This window comes from Chamaea fasciata, unplaced genomic scaffold, assembly GCF_029207755.1.
Source record: "Chamaea fasciata isolate MVZ Bird 193981 ecotype frontalis unplaced genomic scaffold, bChaFas1.0.hap1 SCAF_2, whole genome shotgun sequence".
Classification (NCBI taxonomy): Eukaryota; Metazoa; Chordata; class Aves; order Passeriformes; family Sylviidae; genus Chamaea; species Chamaea fasciata.
Window position 1 is genome coordinate 30,008,410 of NW_027094087.1, and position 20,750 is coordinate 30,029,159.

General features: G+C 40.1%; 1 protein-coding gene across 1 annotated transcript in view; it reads left to right on the forward strand.

Moving 5' to 3' along the window:
• The first annotated feature begins 795 nt into the window (after positions 1-795).
• ACER3 (alkaline ceramidase 3) overlaps positions 796-20,750 on the forward strand; it is a 53,572-nt gene continuing 33,617 nt past the window's right edge. Inside the window, exons 1-2 of the mRNA XM_066175559.1 lie at positions 796-957; positions 20,038-20,148. Coding sequence (XP_066031656.1) covers positions 855-957; positions 20,038-20,148 — 214 coding nt within the window. The 5' untranslated portion in view covers positions 796-854. The remainder of the gene's footprint in view (positions 958-20,037; positions 20,149-20,750) is intronic.

Genomic DNA, 20,750 nt, shown 5'->3' on the forward strand with positions numbered 1-20,750 from the left:
TGCTGGAGAAGCACTTTGCATATTATGGGTGTAAGTATAGTACACGTAGTAAGCACTGAGGAAACTAAATAAGGCATCAGAGGAGAGGAAAACCCCCATTTAGTAGGCAGCGCTATAAAAAACCTCCTTCCTTCTCCCAGCCCACGAATATGGGGAACACTTGCCTCTTCATTGCCTTCAGGAAGAAATTCTTCAATGCGAAGAGGGTGAGGCATTGGCACAGGCTGCCCAGAGAAGCTGTGGATGCCCCATCCCTGGCAGTGTTAAAGGCCCGGTTGGATGGTGCTTTGAGCAACCTGGTCTGGTGGAAGGTGTCCCTGCCCATGGCAGGGGGTTGGAACTGGATGGTCCTTAAGGTCCCTTCCAACCCAAAGCATTCTACGATGCTGTGAAGCTGTGTTTCAACAATATGAAGGCAGTACGCTGCCTCGCTCGCGTTACAAACAGTCCATGAAGTCTCTAAATAAAACCAGAGTGGAAAGCTGAGGGAGGAAACCTCCTCACTGCCCCCAGACCGGCTTGAACAGCGGGTGACGAGAGCGCCGTGATGTTGCACGTCTCGCTTCATCCTCGCAGCAGCATCGCGCGGCTTCTCTGAGAGCCGAGCACGCCCCGCGCCAGTGCTTCCCCACGGACTTTCCCCATATCCGCGTTTTTCACCAAAATGCCTTTCACCATCCCCGTCTGCTCCGTCCGCCAGGCCGCAGCCCGTCCCCATGGCGACCGCGGCTCCGCCCCGCCGGGCGGGCCCAGCGCCGGCCCCGCCCGCCCGCCGCCGCGCTCCGGGCCCGGAGCCCTTGTCCCTGCGCTTCCCCGGTGCCCCGGCTCCGCTCTAGCCTGGAGCGGGCGCCGCAATGGCTCCGGCCGCCGACCGGGAGGGTTACTGGGGTACGCCGACCTCCACCCTGGAGTGGTGCGAGGAGAACTACGCCGTCTCCTACTACATCGCCGAGTTCTGTGAGTGGCCGCTCCGGCCCCGGTTCCTGTCCCGGCCCCGGGGCCCGCGTCCCACCGCCGCCTCCTTCTCCCTCTCCGCAGCCCTTCGTGCTCTCTTCCCCGCGGCGGGGAAATCCCTCCTCCTCCTCCTCGGCCCATCTCTCCTGCGGGGTAACGGTGCTGCTGCCCCTTAGCCGACCCTGGTGGGTGGGAAATGGGTGTTTTCTAGCGCCTTCTCCCCCTAAGCCGTGTCGGAAGCACGGGGCGGTGTAGCCCCTCTGTCCCCAGCGTGTTGTTTGGGTCCCCATCCCAAGCGTGTCCCTTCGGCCTGTGTCCATAGGGGTGGCAGGGCTGGAGCGGGGGTGCCGGGCGCCTGCGGGGTGGCTGGGATGGGGTGGCCCATGAGATGGGTCCTGGGGGTTTTCACGGGAGCCGGGGCGTTGTGTGGCACCATAGATATGGGTGAAGAGAGGGGTTTTCGCTGGAGTCGTGCTCGGGGTTCCACGCCGTGGAGCCGCACGGGTCTGCTGCACTGTTCCCCTTGAGGTGGAACCATCTGCCCAGCCTGGACGGTCAAACCAAGGGAAACTACTCCGAGAGAGAAAAGGTAGCTTCCCATGCAAGATGTGTCTTCATCCAGGGAAGACACCTTCCCCCGACTGCGGTGCCTCGTGCTGACCATCGTCAATCAGGTGGCTCTGCTGCAGGTGGTGGGAGTTAAGCGAGACTTGAAGGGTCACTCTGTTGCCCGTGGTTGTCTTAGGATGTCAGAGCACTGGCAAGAGTGCAGGCCATTGGTTTGACCTCAAAACTCTCGTTATTCAGAAACAGTCGGGATTTAACATGTTTTAGGGGAAGAAAGAAGGGGCTTCAACTACAGGGTCATCCATCAGGTGCTTGAGAAAGGAGTGTCTTGCAGGTGATAAAAGATCAAGCCCTAAGTCATTGAGGTTTTGTTGAAAAACTAATTATTTTTGTGTCCTGGGCAGTGACTTTAAAGGGTGTAGTAGTTATAATTATGTGCTGCTGCCTGGCAGACGCCCTGTACTACAGAAAACTTTCATACACATAAGGTAGGTGGCTGCCTTTGAAGTGTTAGGGCTCTGGGTGCTAAAGTGACCAGGCTCACCTTCCCTGAAGTGCTTGAAGTGGGCAGTCTGCAGAGGCCTTTCACATAGCTGGGATGCTTCTAGAGCTTGGCATGCAGAAGATGAAGAGTTCTGGGTATCCATGCCAAGCTGTTACTCCTGGTTGCAAACACTGACATGGGTGAGGATCCAAAATGAATAATTGTGAAAGAGGCTTCACGAGGAATAGGAAGGAGAACAGGATCGGAAATGAACAACGGCAGCATAAGCAGCTTAGAATCTCAGGGGAGAAAGGAAGTTGGTGTGTAGATTTATGGCTGTGAGAAGAGGCAGGCTGGCTGAAAAGGAAGCAAAATTAAATACTCTTAAAAAGGGACAAACTTAGAAGTTTAAATAGAATGAGGCTTTTGCAGAGTATGTATTTTTGTGTCTTCCTTGTTGTCAAGCATAATTTGTGAGATAATTCTCATAGGGAAGAGGAAGTTCTGTTGTTTCACTAATGTAAAAATAAATTTGACTCGCATGTAAATTTTTTAAATAATCCCTGCATTGTTAGCCTTGTTAATTGATACTTTTTGTCTGCTTTTGGATTATTCAGGAGAAGGAAGAGGAGGATGAGAGTAAAGGGAGGCAGAAAGGCTTGTGTTCTGAAGAAGGGAGTAATTATACAAGGTCTGGTCCCTCCTTATAGTTTTGGTATTTAGGACCACGGTTTTTTTTGTCTGTCAGTTGCACTGAAAAAACTGTATATAAGGGCTGTGCTGTAAGATAAAGCATTTGAATGGTCGAAGTTTAAAATGCAAAACAGTAAGTAAGGTGTAGGGTTAGCTTAACAGCAGCTAATTTCAGTCCAGATGCCAAAATGGGCTGGATTTTCTTCAGCTGTGTTTCTGTAACAGTGCTTTCAGGGTCTGAGGCAATAAATGTTGTGGGGATACTATTTGAAGTTTTACCTTACAGAAGAGTGAAAATCAGTTTCTGACTTGGTACCACTCAGGTAAAGCTGATTGTATGTAAAAATTTTTGCATTAAGTGTTTGTAATTAATAATTTATAAGAAACTGGAGGCCCAAAGCTGGAAGAATACTGGCAGGTCCAAACCAAATAGGTTGCAGACTGAAGAACCAAACAGAAAACTTGTTGCGCAAATTACGTTTTTGTGCCATTTAGCAATTTGGTTTTAACGTGCTACTTTTAGTACAAAATTGCTACGTTGTGTTCCAAAAGCCCACATGCAGTTCCTTGCCATTCACCGCCTAAAGAACTAGTGTAAATGATGGCGGCTTATCAATTGTGTGTAGTGAGAGATGTGGAAGTGGGATAAGGTGGTGGTGTAGCACTTCATACTTGCATTCCCTTGATGAATCCCAAACACAATGACATGTATTCAAAAGTTCATTTTTTTTAGTAATGAAAAATGCTTTTTCTTGCCTTTCCGAGTCTGCACCTTGTCAGTTTTTCTTCCCTGTGGAGGTGGATGACTAACTGCTCTACATCTGTCTGTAGAATATTAAACCAATTGAAATGGAAAACCAGTTGAAAAGAATTGTTGTGCAAGCTTAACTCTGTTAAGCTTTAAAATGAGTCTTATATCCCTCACTGATCAAACCTATTGTATAGTGTAGTAATTCCTTTTCCAGGGTTTCTCACTGATTGACTCCAGTGAGCTGGAGGGCAAGCAGTAGACATGATTTTTTTTTTTTCCTTCTTTAAAACTAAACCTTTCCAGGACCCAATGCTTGAAAGCTGAATTATCCAAGCTTTTGTACACTTGATTAAGAAAAATAGTAAAAGGTAAACCTACCATCCTCCCACATAAGCAAATAGAAAAAGAGTAAATATAAGTTCTGGTTTTTAACACTTATCATTCAAATGTTACCGCTTACTCCTTATTTTAGCAGGGTTGATGTTTCAGGCCAGTTTAGCCCACGTTGCATTGAGTTTTGGGGGTCTGTTTTAATGTGAATGTCTATGACAGGAGCCTTACCCTTCTTGCATTCAGTCATCCCTTTAAGAAGAGTTTCTCTTGTAGAATATGAATGAATATAACTAATCTTCACATATTCCCTTTGCTGAAAGGATGTCGAATAGTACCAATTCAAAAAAATATTTTAGATTCAAAGGAGCCCTGTGTGGTACATGAGGACTTAAAATTCTCAGTCAGGAGAATCACGGGGTGAATTTGTTGTTGTTATTAACAGAAGTTCCAGTTTGGATCAAACTTGAGTCATGTTTTCAGTTATGTTGCCTTGAGCTATCATTGTCCACGAGCAATATGCAGTCATCTACAACATGACTGGTTTAGAGATAGGATATCCTTATGCTGGCATTTACAGCAGCAAGCATCTAGAACATTGCTTTAGGCTTCTCAAGGAATTGGTGAAGTTGTTTCTTTCTTGGCTTCTGGTCATGTCTCAGAATGTTCTGGTATCTTCATATAAGAAAATATTTTTATATTATTATTATCATTACCAGAGTTAAATCCATTAGTTTTTGTTCTCATTAGAGATCTGGTAAGCGACTTCTTGTAACTGGGATTTCCTTATGGGACTCTTATTTAGGAAAAAAAGCCCACCCATGTCATGAGAATATGCCCATGTTTCTAGCTATTTTTGTTCTGCTTCCTCAAAGCCTTCTGATTTTTGCCTCAGACAAGAGATAGAGATAAGATTACTGTTCCTTGTGTAGTTCAATGTGAAATATCTCATTATCTCACATCTTGGATGGCATGGAGTGCAGTCCAAGCATTCTCTACATTGTGAGCAGTGACACAAAAATACTGTTGTTTGTTTTTGGGCACTGCTCGAGAAGACAGCTGCCAAAGATGCACAGATCTCTGTTTTCCATGGGGATCACTTTAAAACGTAAAAACCTGCAAAATTTACTTGAACTTAGAATAACGTCATTAATGTTGAATTTGTACTGCCACGTATGGATTGTCACTTGTTCCTCATGGGTGTCCTGTTGCATTTTGCCTTTTTTTGCCAGAGGCTTTGGAAAGCAGCCAGAGACTGTTGGGCTAGGTGCTCTGTATGTGAGAGCAAGAAAACTAAAACAAAGCCTTCAAGAGCTCTGCCTGTTCTTCCAGTGATAAAGTGGCAGTTAAAGGAAACATCATCAGGTTTAATTGGGTGTGATCCGCCCAACTGCCTGGCTGAGATGGAGCGATTTAAAGATGACATGACACAGATGAGTTCTAAAGAGTGGCTTAACAGGAGACAATGTCACAGGCCTGTAGACTTTAAGACTGAAAGGGATTTGAGTGTGTAAATTTAATGACCTCATTGGGGGATACCACATCACATCTTTCTTCTGGAAATTTATCTGGCTTCTTGAGGGAGCTCCCTCAACTGAGGGGACACTGCAAGCAAAAAGATAAAGGAGGCATTAAACTAATTGATGGTGAGTGTAAAGTCAAGTGGAGTGTGCAGAACAATGCTCAGCTGTGCGGTGCACAGGATGAACACGTCTAGCTTGCTTTTTATGCTGCAGACAAAAAGAAGTTGAAAGAGGGGTTCCTTTCTCCAAAGAATAATACAGCAAAAGCAAAATCATAAGCCAGATGGTCTCTGCTGTCATGTTTTTTGTATTTCTTTCTATTTGATTTTGAATCAGTGGCAAATACTGTTGCATTATTTTATTTCCTTTCCTAGGCTGTAAAAGTACATTTTTGGATAAGCCTAAAGATAGTCTTGTCACACTGTTTTGATGCATTTTGCCACCATTAATGATTTGTATATTATTTTTAATTCTTCCTTGCTTTTTATCTTTCATCCATGACACGACTCTACCTTTTATCTCATGACAGCTTAATTTTCAGTTTTCCCACCAGCCTTTGTTGAAAGATGGGGTCTAAGGCTCTTGGAAAGTTGATTTCTCTAATCATCAGTTCTTATTTATCCATCAAGTTATGGATATGCTTAAAACCTGGCAGATGCTGTGCTAATGGACCACATGTGTGTTTATCTACTAATATGTGTGTAGTTATTAAGTGACAATAAAATTCTTAAATATGGTTTAACAAAGCATTTGATTACTCTGTAATTAGTGCTTCATATTCAATACTTGTACAGCTGGCAGTTGGACATCTGCCACTCCAAATGGTAACAGAGCAGTGACATTTGTACAATTTAATTTTTCTTATGTGCAAACTGAGGCAGGCAGGTTTATGAGCTGCATGATATGAATTTGCAGAATCCATACTTGTAGCTAGAAGTAGGACAATTAATTTAAAATAAATGATTGTAAAGGAATACTTTTGGCTTTTAAGTTACTTTTAATGAGCTTTTAGTCACAGATTAAAAACTTTTGTCATAATTGAAAGACAAAAAGTCTTCAGTCTGTGGTTTATTGTGTCGTGTGTGTGAAACTATTTATGTAATGCATTTTCTGTATTTGCTGGTGCCTTTCACAGATAAGTGGGAAACTTTTTTTTTAAGAAGAAAGATTTAATTATCGATGCAAAAATGTTCAAAGGAAGTCTGAGAATTGTCTCCAGTCCCAACAGCTCAGCAGTTTATGGTTGTTTTATCTTGCAACACGTGCAAGTGCTTACACACTTGGCTGTTTCTCTGACTCCCTCAAGAGGATCATGGAAAGGTTTGTGGCTCATGGAAGGTTAATAAAATCCAAAGAGTTGTTTTAATTCAAAATGTGTATCGAAACATGACATTATAATGCTAGAAGAGAACCCACTTGCAAGTGGTTATCAGGGCAAAGTCGCCTACCTTAGATTGCCTTCTAGCTGGGGGGTCTCTTTGCACCTGCCTCATTAATTACGCTCATTCTTCCATGCATTAGCAGAGAAGCTGAGCTGCTGCGTGAATTAAAGGTGCTTGGTTATTCTGTCTCTGTGGAAGTACTACAAAGAGCAAAAGAATGTGTCAGGAGGAGAGAAATTCTAGAGAAGGTTGCAGTAACAAAAACCCCAGAGCAATACTGCTTCAGTGTCAATCATTTACCATTAATTGATCTGAATATGCCCATATAGGCAAGCTCAGGGTAGAGGCTCAGTGATTTTGCTGGGTACTGTTTAGATTTAAGGTACAGTCTCTTCTTTGTACTTGAAAATGCAGTTATGAATTTTCAGAGTTTTTGTGCTAGCTCAGAAAAATGGAGTGTCTAACCATGATATTTTTTCTGTTTCTAAAAATTAATTTCCTTGAAGAAATATGCTGCATATGCACTGTGACCAGCGACTGCAAAACTGATATTTCTAAATGATCATTGCAGTCAGCATCTCCAATAAAGGATCATTATGCCCTTTACAGTCAGGTCCATCATCCTCTGGCAGTGTAAGTACTTCAGTCTTTCTGGAGTTTGGGAGGCAGTAGTTGTTCTCTCTGTCAGTTTCAGTGGAGAGTTTGCACCCTTTGTGCCCCTTCCTCAGCCTTAAAAGATTCCTCTTCAGTTCTTTGCCTCTCCACCAACTGGTGAATTGACCTGTCCTGCACATTGCAGTGCTTTCCTGAAGGAAATTCCAAACTTTATTTCAGAAATGAGATTAGTGTCCAGCAGCACGTCCATTTCCCAGCTGTGTCCTGGGGCTTTAGTTTCTTATATTTGATTTTGCATTGTTCATTGGTTCTTTTGGACATGTTTTCTGAGTGCAGTGTCCTTGGAGTGACCCTGAAATGGTATGTGCAGAGTGTGTGTGTCTCTTAAAGGATCTCTGCTTGGCTTTGTGAACAGGAAGGTATTTCCCCTTAGCCAAGTCCAGGTAATTCTGCAATTCTCCTCTGTAACCAGAGGAACTGTAGGAGGGGACAAGAGAGTGGCCTGATTAAGCTGGGCAAAGTTCAGGATTTGAGACTTGACTTTTATATTTGAGATGGCAAGATTTAGACTTCTTCAGGCAGGAAAGCAGACAAGCAGAAGTAGAAAAGATAGGGTGTTAGGAGTGAGCTGAACATCTGTATGTTTTGTATGAATTTGGTATGAATGTTATATGTATTCCAACTAGTAGGATTTCAAGTTATCAAATTAATGGTCATAAGGCATGACCCTAGAAACTCTTGATTTATACAATGCTTTAATGAGCTCCTTATTTGCAGTAAACTCATGATGCCACTGCTCTGTAGGCTGGATTTTTAGTAATTGCTAATTCCAGTTGGATAAGGATTTTCGTTTGAACAAGAATCAGCATCTAGGAAACAGGTACAGTATTAGCTCAAAGAAGTCCTTTAGAGCACTGAGCATTAAAATTAGTCTGGACACTTTCAGTCTTGGGACAGAGATATTTCCGTGTTAACCTGATGAACAAATGACATCTCTTTCTTCATCTTGCCTGGTCATCACCATTTGTTTGTTCAGGCAAAGACCTGCTTCCTGACTGGAAAGCATGCTATTGTGATCCCTTCAAATGGGTATTTTAAGCTTCATTGAGGAAACCCAGGGGTAATTGAAAAATTACTTGTATATCTTTGAGAAGGAGGATCTGCAGATCTGGCTTGCTCTGAAATCAAATGGGTCATCTGCAACAGGAAGCTAAAATGACCAACAGAACTGATGAACTGATCTTGTCACAGAGGGGAGTTTACATTTCTTCTTGGTAAAACAAATGTATTTTTCTTCTACAAGTACTTACCCTTTCTTGCACAGCAAACCTTTTCATGTTTGTGTGAGTTTCATAACAGATTTGATTGTTCTTGGAGGGAGTTTGTAGTGCTGCTTTCCAGCCAGAGACTTCCAGGTCTGGTGCTGACCCCAGATTGCAGCAGCCAAGCTGGTCTGGGGCTTACTGCATGCAGCTGCAAGGGTGTATTTCTACTGATATTCCTGCATTCCTTCCACGGGCTACTGACTTTTTTTTTTTTTTTTTTTTTTTTTTTACATTTTAAATCTTACAGACTTAAGAAAACCCCCACAAATACATAAACTCAGGGTTGCTCCAGGTAATATTTTGTTCATGAATGAAAACGGATGTCTTTGTCTTTTATTTTTTTCTTTTCTTTTTTTCCAAGTCTTTTTCACAGTTTTGAAAACGAGCTGTATAAGCAGAAAGAATAAATTATACACAATGTGCTGACCCCAGTGTATGACTAAACTGCCTGGAAAATCAGAGAAACAAAACTTTTTGCCTTTTTTTTTTTTTTTTCAGTTTAGTAGCAAAAATGTAGAAAAGGTTGGCAATGCACTTCTGTTCATACCAGTTTAATGCCATCTCCATAAGCTGCTGCTGGCAGCAGCACTGGAGAAGTTCAGGGCTTTCTTTAGATGTAGCAGGGCACAAGCCAGAGGATTATTGCTGGTTTGTGCTACTGGTGAGCGCAGCGTCTCTCTAAGAATCAGTTCAATTGAATTGTGTCAATGCCTTGGAAAGCAGCAGAGAAATGCACTGTGGTAGTGAAATCATACAGCAGATGTTGTTTTCATTCACTTAAACAAACTGCTATGCCTTTGTGATCTATGATACCACAATTGCTTTTCACTCAGAGTTTTGGTGGCTGTTACATCTTTCAAGGCCCAAGTTTTATAATACTGCAAGGCTCCTCAGAGTACATTCTTCTGCACAGTGCATAACATCAGTGCAGTACTGAAATGCTGAAACTCTTGAGTCTATCCCAGTTTAATTTTTCATGTCCTTTTTTTCCCCCGTTGTTCTGAGCTGCAGAGAAATATTGTAAAACAATTTCCGTTTCTTAAACACACTTCCTTCCAAGCTCTTCCGTGCTGATTTCCACTTGACTTTCGTGGGGTTTTTTTTCTACAATTGTCTCAAGCGTTTCCTCTGAAAGATTTCCTCTGCCAGCCTTTGGGCCACCATTTGTGTTGGGAACATGGTTAATTGTTTATGGTTTTCAACTATTTTGTATCTTATTCAGCAAAACAGATTCTGCCCAAGTTCCTGCCGCTTACCTTGTGAACTACTATTATGTATGTACTATTTTAAATTATATTTATAACAAAAAAATAGTGCTTAAAGCTTGAACCTTCAATGTATTTTATATCTCTTCCTTTATCTGGTTTAGACTTAGAGATACTTAAGATATGAACTTTGATCCTACTGTCTCTGTGGAGAAGTTTCATTTTCCCTCCAGATAAATAGCTTTAGCCAAGGTTTGTGGATGATAGATGATTGCCAGTCTTTTTCTTTTCATTTTTCAAGCACGAACAAGAGGGTTGTCTTGAAATGAAAATTGGACAATCACTAGAGAATACAGTTGGAGTTAGTTGTAGACTAGTAGTGACAACCTTTAGTCTTGCATTATTGAATTAATTGGGTACTGTTGAAGGTTCTTGCTGGAGGTTGTTATATTAACTGGGAAAAGTTATGAAGACTTTGGAGAAATTAAGTACCTACATAAAAGAGATAAAGTTAGATATTTAGGAGTGAAGATGATGACTCCAGATCATTTCTGTGATCAGTTCCCTGTCATCACATGTTCCAGGTAGCTGTGGGGTTTTTCATTTAAGGCAGCCCTGGGAAGAAAAATAACAAGAAAATTGATAGTTATTTGTAGAAGAAATTTCTTTATTAATACTGATGATGTGAGGGTGAATGTCACCCGTCAGTGTTTGAGTGACTGCTGTGTGTCTGAATCAGGATGTGGTTGCTGACCAGTTTCATTATCCTCATGTGTTCGCCTACAGTTGTCACGTAGTATCTCACCTTTAATTTCATGCTGTCCAAGTAGGGTAGAAGAATGGCATGAGTCATTAGCAGGAGAGGCTTTAATTGTTCTGGGCACCCAGGGGAAATCCATATTGATAGTGAGAAAGGGAAGAAAGCTGGAGAATTTGGATTTTGAAGATAGGCTATTCAAGCTAAAGCTACAAATAACTGGACAGGAGCAGTGGCACTTACTGTTCTCTGCTGCTCACCATTCAGTGAGCATGTTGGGCTCCCCTAAGGCTCAGCTCTCCTCTGTCACTGCATAGTGCCTGGGACAGTCCTGCCAGAGCTTCTGGGCTCATACCCACAGCTTCTATGCCTCAATCTGCTTTTTCCTTTGTACTGAGGACTGACAGTCCTGGGTTGGATGTACTTGGTGGCTCAAAGCTGTCAGAGCAGTGCTTTCTGCTCTGGACAGACCCTTAGACTTGGAGGAGTTGGTGCAGACACTGAACAGGAAGCCAGGCTGCTGACACCAGCATAGAAGAATGGCTGGAAGGAGTTAAGAATGATGAAAATTAAATGGATGATCATTGTAATACACTGGTCTCTGCTTAGTTTTTGCTGGGCCTGAGCAGTAATCTCCATGTTTGTTATTTCCTTCCAGTTTGACATCATCAACCTGCCTTAAAATAACATTTGAAATACGCTTTATTTTGTTTTCCAGTAAAGGATATAAAAGAAGCAAATCTGCCCTTCAGCAACAAGCTTATTGCATGTAATATTCTAACTTTACATCATCTCAGCCTAATCTCTTTAGACTTTGATTGCATTTTCCAGATGTAAGCACTTGCTTTTAGCGAGCTTTCTAGATTGGTATTTCAAATGATCTGCTTATGTCAACTGTTTTTACTTTAAATTTGCTTTCAAAATCCTTCTAGGTGTATTTCAAAGTAATTGGTCTGCTTGCTATCATCTTAGATTCATGTTTATTAGGGAAATTATGCTTTCTTTTCCATGTGGTTTCCCATATCCTAGGAAAGCAATATTAAAATATGACGGGATGACATAATAGCTGGCTGTAATGCAAGCTTATTCCACGCAGTCTGGTTAATTGTGAATTTCTTGGATTGAGAATAAAATATTCTGTAAAGAAGGTGTGTACTATCATATTTGTCCAAGCTGCTTCCTGCAGTCTCAAAAAAACGGCCACAAATAGATTCTAGCATCTTTATTATTACATTTCTAAATACAGTTATTTTTCATATAATGGTACATTCAAAATACAAAAACCATTTATTAATGTTCCACGATGCCCTGCACTTGTGACAGGGATTGGTATGATAAACACATACCTACAGTAAGATAATAGGCTTCAAAAGAGAGACAGTACTTGGCTTTTTAATTTAGCTGTTGTGGCTGTCTTTATTCTGGCCTATCACCTCAGAATATTTTCATTGCAATTGCTTTCATAATTATCTGTTAAACTTCACAGCTGGTCCTCCACATTTTTAATCTGCCCTTTTAATGCTCTTCTGGGGAAGAGCAGTTCATGCTGATCTCAGTCTGCATTCGTGAAAGGTTTTGAGACAGATCCCTCTGAAAAAATCAGCAGTGACCCTTCCTCAAAAAAACCCCAAAAAACCCAATACAAGTTCTGGGGCTTTAGACACTTTTACTTCACTTGTGATAGCCTTTAAGAATTCCAGGAGAAGAAGTTCATTATGCTAAACATGAGAATTGGTTACAAAAAAAATGTTTCTGGAAAGAACCCAGCTCTTACTGTGACTGTACTTTCTACTTTGAAGTTCTACTTATGAGAAGTGGTGTGGTGAACTCATTCATTTTTATTGTGGCACCTAAGGATGGTCAAGTGGCCAGAGGAACACTTTGGTGTTTGAAAGTCCTGACTTTGGTTTTATGCAGGTTTCTTTGTGACTCAGGCAGCTTCATCCAGCCTGTCTTGTAAGGGTATTGAGACAGAAGACTGAAGTTGCTTACACTCTGCAGTAAAGGAGACTAAATAGGTGACCAATGTGTTTTAGATTTGAGGAGAAAGAGCAAAAATTTCTTTGGCCCCACAATAAATATTTCACTGTCTAAATTTAAATTTGCACTGTAAACACAGATGTTGTATTTCTGGGATTGCAAGGGTATCTTCAAGGGTATTGGTTTCTTATGAAGAAGCAGGTGGAGCTTTGAAATGTGAATTTGTTAAGTATTAGCTTTCTCTCATTTATTTTCAGTATAATTTACATAAGAAGCAAGGTCAGTGTTAGTATAGTCTTCTGTAAGGTTGTAGTTCTCAAATGCTTTTACTATACAGTAGCAAAGTAGTTTGCAGAGATGAGGGTAAGGAAAAGGGTAGCTTGTTTGTAACCTAGGGCAATTCAGAAGGAGTTTCTAACGAGGGCTTTTGTAGGACTGCATACCAAAGAGGCTTGTGCATAAGAAAATACACCCACACTTTACAGGTTTGAACTGAGCTTACTTGTGTGTGTTTTGTTAGTCAGCAGTGTCAAGAGCTTTCTCTTCTAAATACCTTTTGATTGTTTTGAAGAACACAAGTGTAACATGAAATAGTGTAATCAGACTAAAACCATCTAAAAATATTAGCTGGACTAGTATGATGAATGCCAAGGGAATGAGCTCTGCAGCTAGAATATAAAGTGTGTAAAGCCATGAATCAGAATATATCACTTGACACAGCATGTTGGAATCACTTATAAATGTGCACTGGAAATAAAAATCAAATTGTGTTGTTAATAATTAATTTTTTTTTTCTAAAATTGCCTCTTTACCCCTCCCCAATCCAATATATCACTGAAATGGTTTACCTCTTCAGAAGGATCTCAACTTACGTATCCTGGAGAAATGGAGGGCCCAGCAAGGGAGAAGCAGCCTAGAAGGTCTAGGAGCACTGCCCTGCATGCTGACTTTAAATACTTGAACCTTCTAGCTGGCCACCAGCTCTGCAGCAGCCATGTTGCCTTCAGATTTTTTGGCCTTGTCCCAGCACTTGGACTTACTGGAAGCAGCTCTACTGCTGCTGGGGCTGAGACACGTGCGACTGGAACGCGGTGTGCTCACACCCCTGGTATGCATCTGAGCTGGTGCTGGCCTTGGGAAGGAGCCTGTGTTCCTGCCTCGTTTGTCACCTTTCTTCACCCATGTTGCCTTGTTTGCTTCAATGATCTTGCAGTGTGTTGTCCATCTTGTTTGAAACTCTTCCAGGGTTCATGGTTTCTTTTGGGCGATGTTGCTGCTGCCAAATGCTATGTTTCTAGATGTCCTACTGAAACGTCCCTTTTCCTCAGTTCAGCATGTTAGTGCTCATCAGAATGCTCTTCTTTAGTAATGCAAATAGTATTTTTTTTCAATCCTTCCCCCCATGTAAATCCTTTGGATTCCATGTTGCTTTCTTGTAGCTTCTACCTGGCTGAGATTTAGGTAGCTGTTCTTTCCCTTTTCAGATCTTTCTTTTCCTGTGTGGTGCTCCTAGTTGTTGTATCTACTCCCTCCCTCTCATTTGGGCCTTACAGTTTTTCTCATAATAGTATCACAGCTTCTATACAGAGCTAAATTAATGCAGCATTCCTGTGTAATGAACTTCATTACATTTTTCTGTGCTGTTTTATCTGTCTTTTAATTTTATGATTCCTATGATCTATGTGAACTTGCTCTATAGATTTCTGATGTTATTTCAAATACTTAGGAAGATCTAATAGTCTCAGTAAAGATCCATTGATTTGAGTTGTTATTTATGTGTACTGACTTTTATAGTGCCTCAGGAAGCTTTCATACACAGCTTATACAGTTCAGTAGTCCCTTCAGTATTCGTGTCCTTCAGTATTTTTCCTATTTTGTTATTAGAAGTGTGCTGGCCAATACAAGTTGCAGCTGAACTGCTGAAGTTGTAACTTCAATTAATGTCTCAGTAAACAAAATCAAGGCTAGCTTAGTATTTGGAAAGGAGACTTATACAACGTAAGAAATGGATCTTGTGGCTTAAAAAAAAACCACCTCACACTCCCATTTTTTATTTTTATTTTATAATTTTATTTTTTAAACCAGCATTGGTACTGTGTTCCAGCCTGCAATAACACTGTGTTGTATTTCACTGAGTGACAGGAAGTTTATATTGATCTTTTGTGCACATTAGTAAGTAGGGAGTCCAGTAATTACATATTGGCAAAATTCCTGTTGGGATGACTTGGTTTTCTCCCCTTGAGGTCGTTCTGAAATATCAAATGGAAACAGGAGTTTTCATTTCCTGGCACTCTGAAGTGCAGTTATTGTAGACTTTGAAGTGGAATATATTAAAACTGGCTGGTGGAAGTGAAAATCTAATTGCTGCTCTGCCCTCCTGGTGATAAGCCATAAGCGAAAACAGAGCGAGGTTGAAGTTAGTGGCCAAACCAGGTGATTCTGCGTAGTTGGCTCTTCTGAACAAGAGAGCATACCTAATGGTAGATGGTTATGCTCTCAAATGTGCCTGAATTGCATTGCTTTGCAATTTCTTGAAACTTGGTAAACTCTGTAATAATGAGCTGTAGTTTGCACCAGCACTGTGTGAGATGATTCCAGAAACAAAACCATGAAGAATTCATTATATCTGAAAGCAGATAGAAGGATGAATCAAGTTCTACATGATGCCGTCTGACAGGCTTTGGTTTTTATAATTATTTTTAATTTCTTCCTGCAGTGATGGAAAAAGATAAAGATACATGATCCAGGAACTGACTGTGCAGAGCACCATGATATCCAGGCAATGAAATGGCTGTTTTCAGCCTCAAAACCTTGTTTGTTTGTGTGTTTTACATAAGGGATACTTTGACTCTATTGCAACTTAGGAAAGTGGCTGCTATTTTCTAAGAAATATTCCTTTCTCCTGTTTCACAGTGGGATGCAAAAATCTTCCTATAATAAAAAAATCTTACTGCTGAAAAATCTTACTGTGGTGAATGTTGTGTTTGTTAGTCCTGGTATTAAATGAGCTCTCTATGTATAGTCAACTTTTTAAACAGCAAATGATTTCTTTCCTCTCTGAGGGTGACTTTTATTTCTATTGATTTTGAGTCTTGCAAAAACCGTAAGAGAGTGAAAAGTCTTCATCTGTTTGACAGAGAGAGCAAGAACATTTTAAAATTTGAAAAGATCCTTGTGCTTGGTAAATCTTGCTGTCATTCTGTGTACAAACATAGGAGAAAGCATCTCTTAATACAGGGTAAATTACACTGATCACCATGTCCAAAGTTGAACATGGTAATTTTTGCTTTTTTTTTTTATGATAGCACTTTTCTTCCCTCACTGAAAACAGCATCTTTATTCTCCCTTTTTTTCTTTATCTTTTTGTATTCTGTTTATCATTCCTTTATGACCATGTTATTTTACAACTTATTTAAAACTTTACTTTTTTTTCCTCTTTTGACTCTTCATTCAAATTTATTGTAGCAATTACTTGCTAATGTGGAATTAACTACATATTTGGAAAAATGGAAATTTTATGAAAGGTACTTCAAATTTGTGTCCTTCCCAACTGTATGCACAGTGTCTGTGCAACTGTAAGCTGTATATTGTACCTGCTTTTGCTTGTAGGAACCATTTCCCCTTTTAAATTATTTTTCTTTGTATTTGTGGTCAATCTTTGTACAGATCCTTGTGTGTTAATGATAGTACACATATTTTTTAGGGCCTGAAGATGACTGTGAGTGTACATGCATTAGAAAAAGACGTGTCAGGTTTTGCTGCTGTATTTGTAGAACGGGAAGCAGATGTGGTTTAACACTCATACTGTTCTTCTTCCTACAGACAGAAGCTTGTTGAAAAGATGTTTTGCATAAATTTGATGTTGTTCTGGTACCTTATGATGTTCTCTCAATGAATAAAACATTACTTTGAAACAATGATTTGCATTAAAACAGTCTTGAAAGACTTCTATGGAAATTTGTGCAGTCAGTCACATTATCATGATTAGACATTAATTTAGCCCTGTACCTAGTACCATGTGTAATCTTTGTGGACGTGGTCTGGTCTAGTGCTCTGATAGGCCACCACATGATTGTGGAGCTTCCTGAGCTCTACCCTGAAAGCAGGTTCATCGTGCTGCTCTTTTCTGTTGGGAAGCAGGTGTAAGTATTTCCTCTCTAATGGGAAGCTTTCCTCTTTATTCTAGCCTGCATTTATTTTGGGTTAGTTTATATCTATTTAGTCGTTGTCAGTATTATCCTTCAGTTCAAACAGCTCCTTTTTGTCTTTGGCATTGACCCACATTGTCTTTACAGAGCACAGTTTTGTTCCGTCCAGCCGTTGTTTTGTTCAGTGAGCTGAGCAATTTTTGACCCTTCTGAAATTGTAGGCTCCCATTCATCACTCCCATCTGAGTGGAGCTTCTCTGCACCTGATGAGCTTTCTCTTTTCTTTTATCAATAACTTGAGAACAGTGTATCCTCCTGTTGACTTGCATAAAGATATAACTATCTTCACTGCCTCTGCTGGAAATAAATTTAAGGGGTTTGGTGTGTACAGTGATGGTTTATGGTCAGTTCCCATACAGTTTAAATTCACTTTTCTGCCTCTTCAAATAGATTATTTCTACATATGGAATAAGGATGCATATTCACATTGAAAGGAGTGTTCATGACCATCATATTTAATCCTGTGTTTGTCATTCTGGTCTGCAAGTCCATTCATTTCTCCCTCAGATATTATAGTTTGCCTTTCTGTTGATGGACTTGTTGAAGATAAAATGTTAAGCACCAGTCTTTGGTCACTGAAGAAAACTTAGGTCACTCCCTGGACCAGTATTCAAGGAATCCATTACTGAAATATAAGAATGCTGTACAGAGTTAAGCCCAGCTCAATCCATGTGCATTCATCAAATTTCTGATGTACCCTATTTCTTATAGGCATAATCAATAATTTCTTCTTCTTTAGTTATTTTACATATCTTCTGCCTCGTGCCTTAATTGCAATTTCTCCATTCTCTGGTTTTCCCATGGAGTTCTGCTGCATTATTTTCCCCCATTTCAAAAAAAGGAAATGAGGTGAAAAAAGATGAGATGATATTTTTTGACAGTTTGAACTGTTTTTCCCATTTTCAACTTCTATATTTATTTCCTTCAAAGCTTGTTTCACTTCCTTATTTGTTAAATAATTTTAGAGTTATGGGTCTGCGCTGTGTCACCGTTGTCTTTTTTCTTGGTATTCTTTGCTAATCTCTGTGCATATTCCACTGCCATATTTTTATGGAATTAGTAAAAATCCCTTTTAATGAATTTATAAGCTATTCTGTACGATGATAATCCTGTAAAGGCTAGCTAGACTTTTATGAAATTTGCATTCCTGGGGACCTTGGGTTTGCAAGAGGCCTTGGAGTTTTTGTTCTTGAAAGAAGTAATTTTGCTAGCAGCGTGCCAGAGGACTTTATTGTTCCCCTGCCCCCATTTCCCCTTTTAAAAAAATGTACAGAACTGTCAATAAGTATGTTTGCAGATAGGCTTGCTTAATCCATGCTGCAAATGTTCTGAATAATACTGGCCAAAAAGTGCAGAGAAGGAGTGGCAGGAATGTACAGCTAGATTAGGTCTATGGTATTTCCTCTGTCAGCAAGATGGTCCCAGATTAAATGCTCGTAAATTTTCAATAATTTAACGTAATTATAGCTTACAGGAAGTGTTGAAACCTTCCCTTCCCTTTCCTACCGAAGGATCTGTTTTCTGCATTCTTACTCCCATCTGAAGTTTGTTATCCTACTGCAACTCTCTTGCACAGTCATGTGCCTTCCCAATTGTGGATAAACATCATGGTATTTCTTTTCTTTGGCATTTTCGTATTTGAATTTTTGCCAGGCTTATGACAGTTTCATAACTAAGTGCCCTTGAACACTGACATTTATATCATGTCTACTGACTTCTCTTGAAAATGGGCATCGTTGAGCTCTGCTTTAGAAAGCAGAAGTTTCGTTATCCAGACTATGTAACCTTTATTCTACTTTTCAAGGCTCAATTACATATTTGCATGATTTACAGGAGGACATGGCAATGGTCAGTGTGTCACATAACAGCATTTGAGTGAATTTCTTCCAAGCCTGGTCTCTGCTGAAAGTGAATCACTACCCATTGCAACACTGTGGGAATGTGGTAAAAGGGTAGCGATTCCACGAAGAATTTAAACATGAAAAAGGCTTTTTATATCCTTGGAGACAGTTTTTTTGTTTTCATCTGGGCTTCTTTTACATAGATGTCTTACTTCAGAGCTGACGAGAAGAGTGAGATCTCTGGCACATCCGATTTGACTGATAAAACTTTGTGAAATTCGTAGTTGGACAGGATATGATGTTAAATCAGTAAGGAAGTGATTTAAAGAAGTTCTGATAAAAATCAGATGAGATTTTTAACTGGTTGAGAAGACTGTCTCAAAATGAGATGTGTATCTACTTTGGGAGAATATAGAAGAGCTACCATGTTCAAGGGAACTAGGTACACTTCTACTGCATATGTTCTGAAATAACCTTTTTTCCATTTGAGTATGAATTTTTTTTAAAACTGTGAAGTATGGATTTTTGGTTTTAGCAGTGCTGCAATACCTTAGGGTTATATGAACATAGTTTGGTATGTTCTGCTTTTCTTTTGGATGGATCTTGGCAAGTAGGACTCCTGAAAAATAGCTGCTTGAAATAGGGATGTGATTCAGAGAGGACCTGCTCACTCTTGTTCTTTGTTCTAGAATATGAAATGCTTCTGAGATTTTCTGCTGAATAAAAAATACAGAAATAGAGGAGGGGGGGTTTGGTGTCTTCATAGCCTCGTAAATTGTATATTTCATTGGGATATTTGCAAATTAGGTTTCAGTTTTATATGTATTTAACTGATGGTGTGTGAAAATGTACAGTTCATTTTATATATGCTTTTTTAAACAGATTTGCTAATTTTCCCAAATTGTAATAAATTCCCATAACATAACCTCTATTCTCAAAATTATGATTTGTGGTTAAGCTAAAAAGCTGAGTCTGCATCCCTTGTGTTGAGAGATGCACCATTTCCTTGTTTCACTTAAACTTTGCAGGATTTCATTGCACTTTTGCTTTGGTCAGCACGGTTTGGAAAAGAAAAACAAACCAAATCTAAATCAGTGTACAAGAGCTGGGCTCTTGGCTTTTATTTCTTTCTCAGGTCTCTGCAACACATGTCATTTCTTTGCATTGGGTAGAATGTAGGATAGAGTCCTAGAAAGGTTTGGGTTGGAAAGGAGCTTCAAGACCACCTAGTTCCAAGCCCCTTGCTGGCGGCAGGGACACTTTCCCCTAGGTCAGGGATAGAGAGCAGTGGTGTCTTGCTTAGTCACTTTCTGGAGGAAAACTGTTGAACCTGTCTCTAAAGGGTGAATGTAATTTTGTTAAATTTAGTTAAAGTGCATAGTACCCAGTTCTAAATCTCTGCTTTGTGTTTCTGTCCTACAGGGAACACAGTGAGTAACCTGATTTTCATTCTACCTCCAATCTATGGTGCGATTCAGACCTATAAAGATGGCCTTGAAAAACGGTATTTAGCTGCATATTTGTGTCTTACAGGTAGGTGTAAAACTTATTTTGTTCTTTCATTATAAAGAGGGCCCAGACGTGCAATGGAAAATATGTCTAGATATTAATAAACCCGGTAGTTAAATCCAAATACTATGTGCATGAAAAGTAGACCTCAATTTGCTACACTTGTCGATGTTTACAGAAAACTTATATCTCTTGGAAGGGCACAAAATTAGAATTCACTAAATAATTTGATCAGATTTTAAAGTGATCCTTTTCCAGCTTTGGGTCCTGCTCAATGCGTCTTAGCTTCCTCTGTACTTTTCTGATGATTTACAGGAGTTGTCCTGTGTATTCTACTAATAAACAGTTTCACACTACATTAATTTTTTTGTGACATTTATACAGGAGAGTAATATAAGAAGTGGCCAAGATGTAGAGGGAACTGGAAAGGCATCCTTTCATGACTTTGAATTTGTTTCCAGTTCCTCTTTGACATATATCACCCAGCCATTGTGTCTGGGAAGTTTTGCAAGAATGGAAGAAAAACATGATATTCACGTCTAGATCAACTCAAGGGAAGTCCATGCTAAAATGACAAAATTCAGAAAGGAACCAACTTCCTTTTAAATGTTAATTGTGTGACTAGA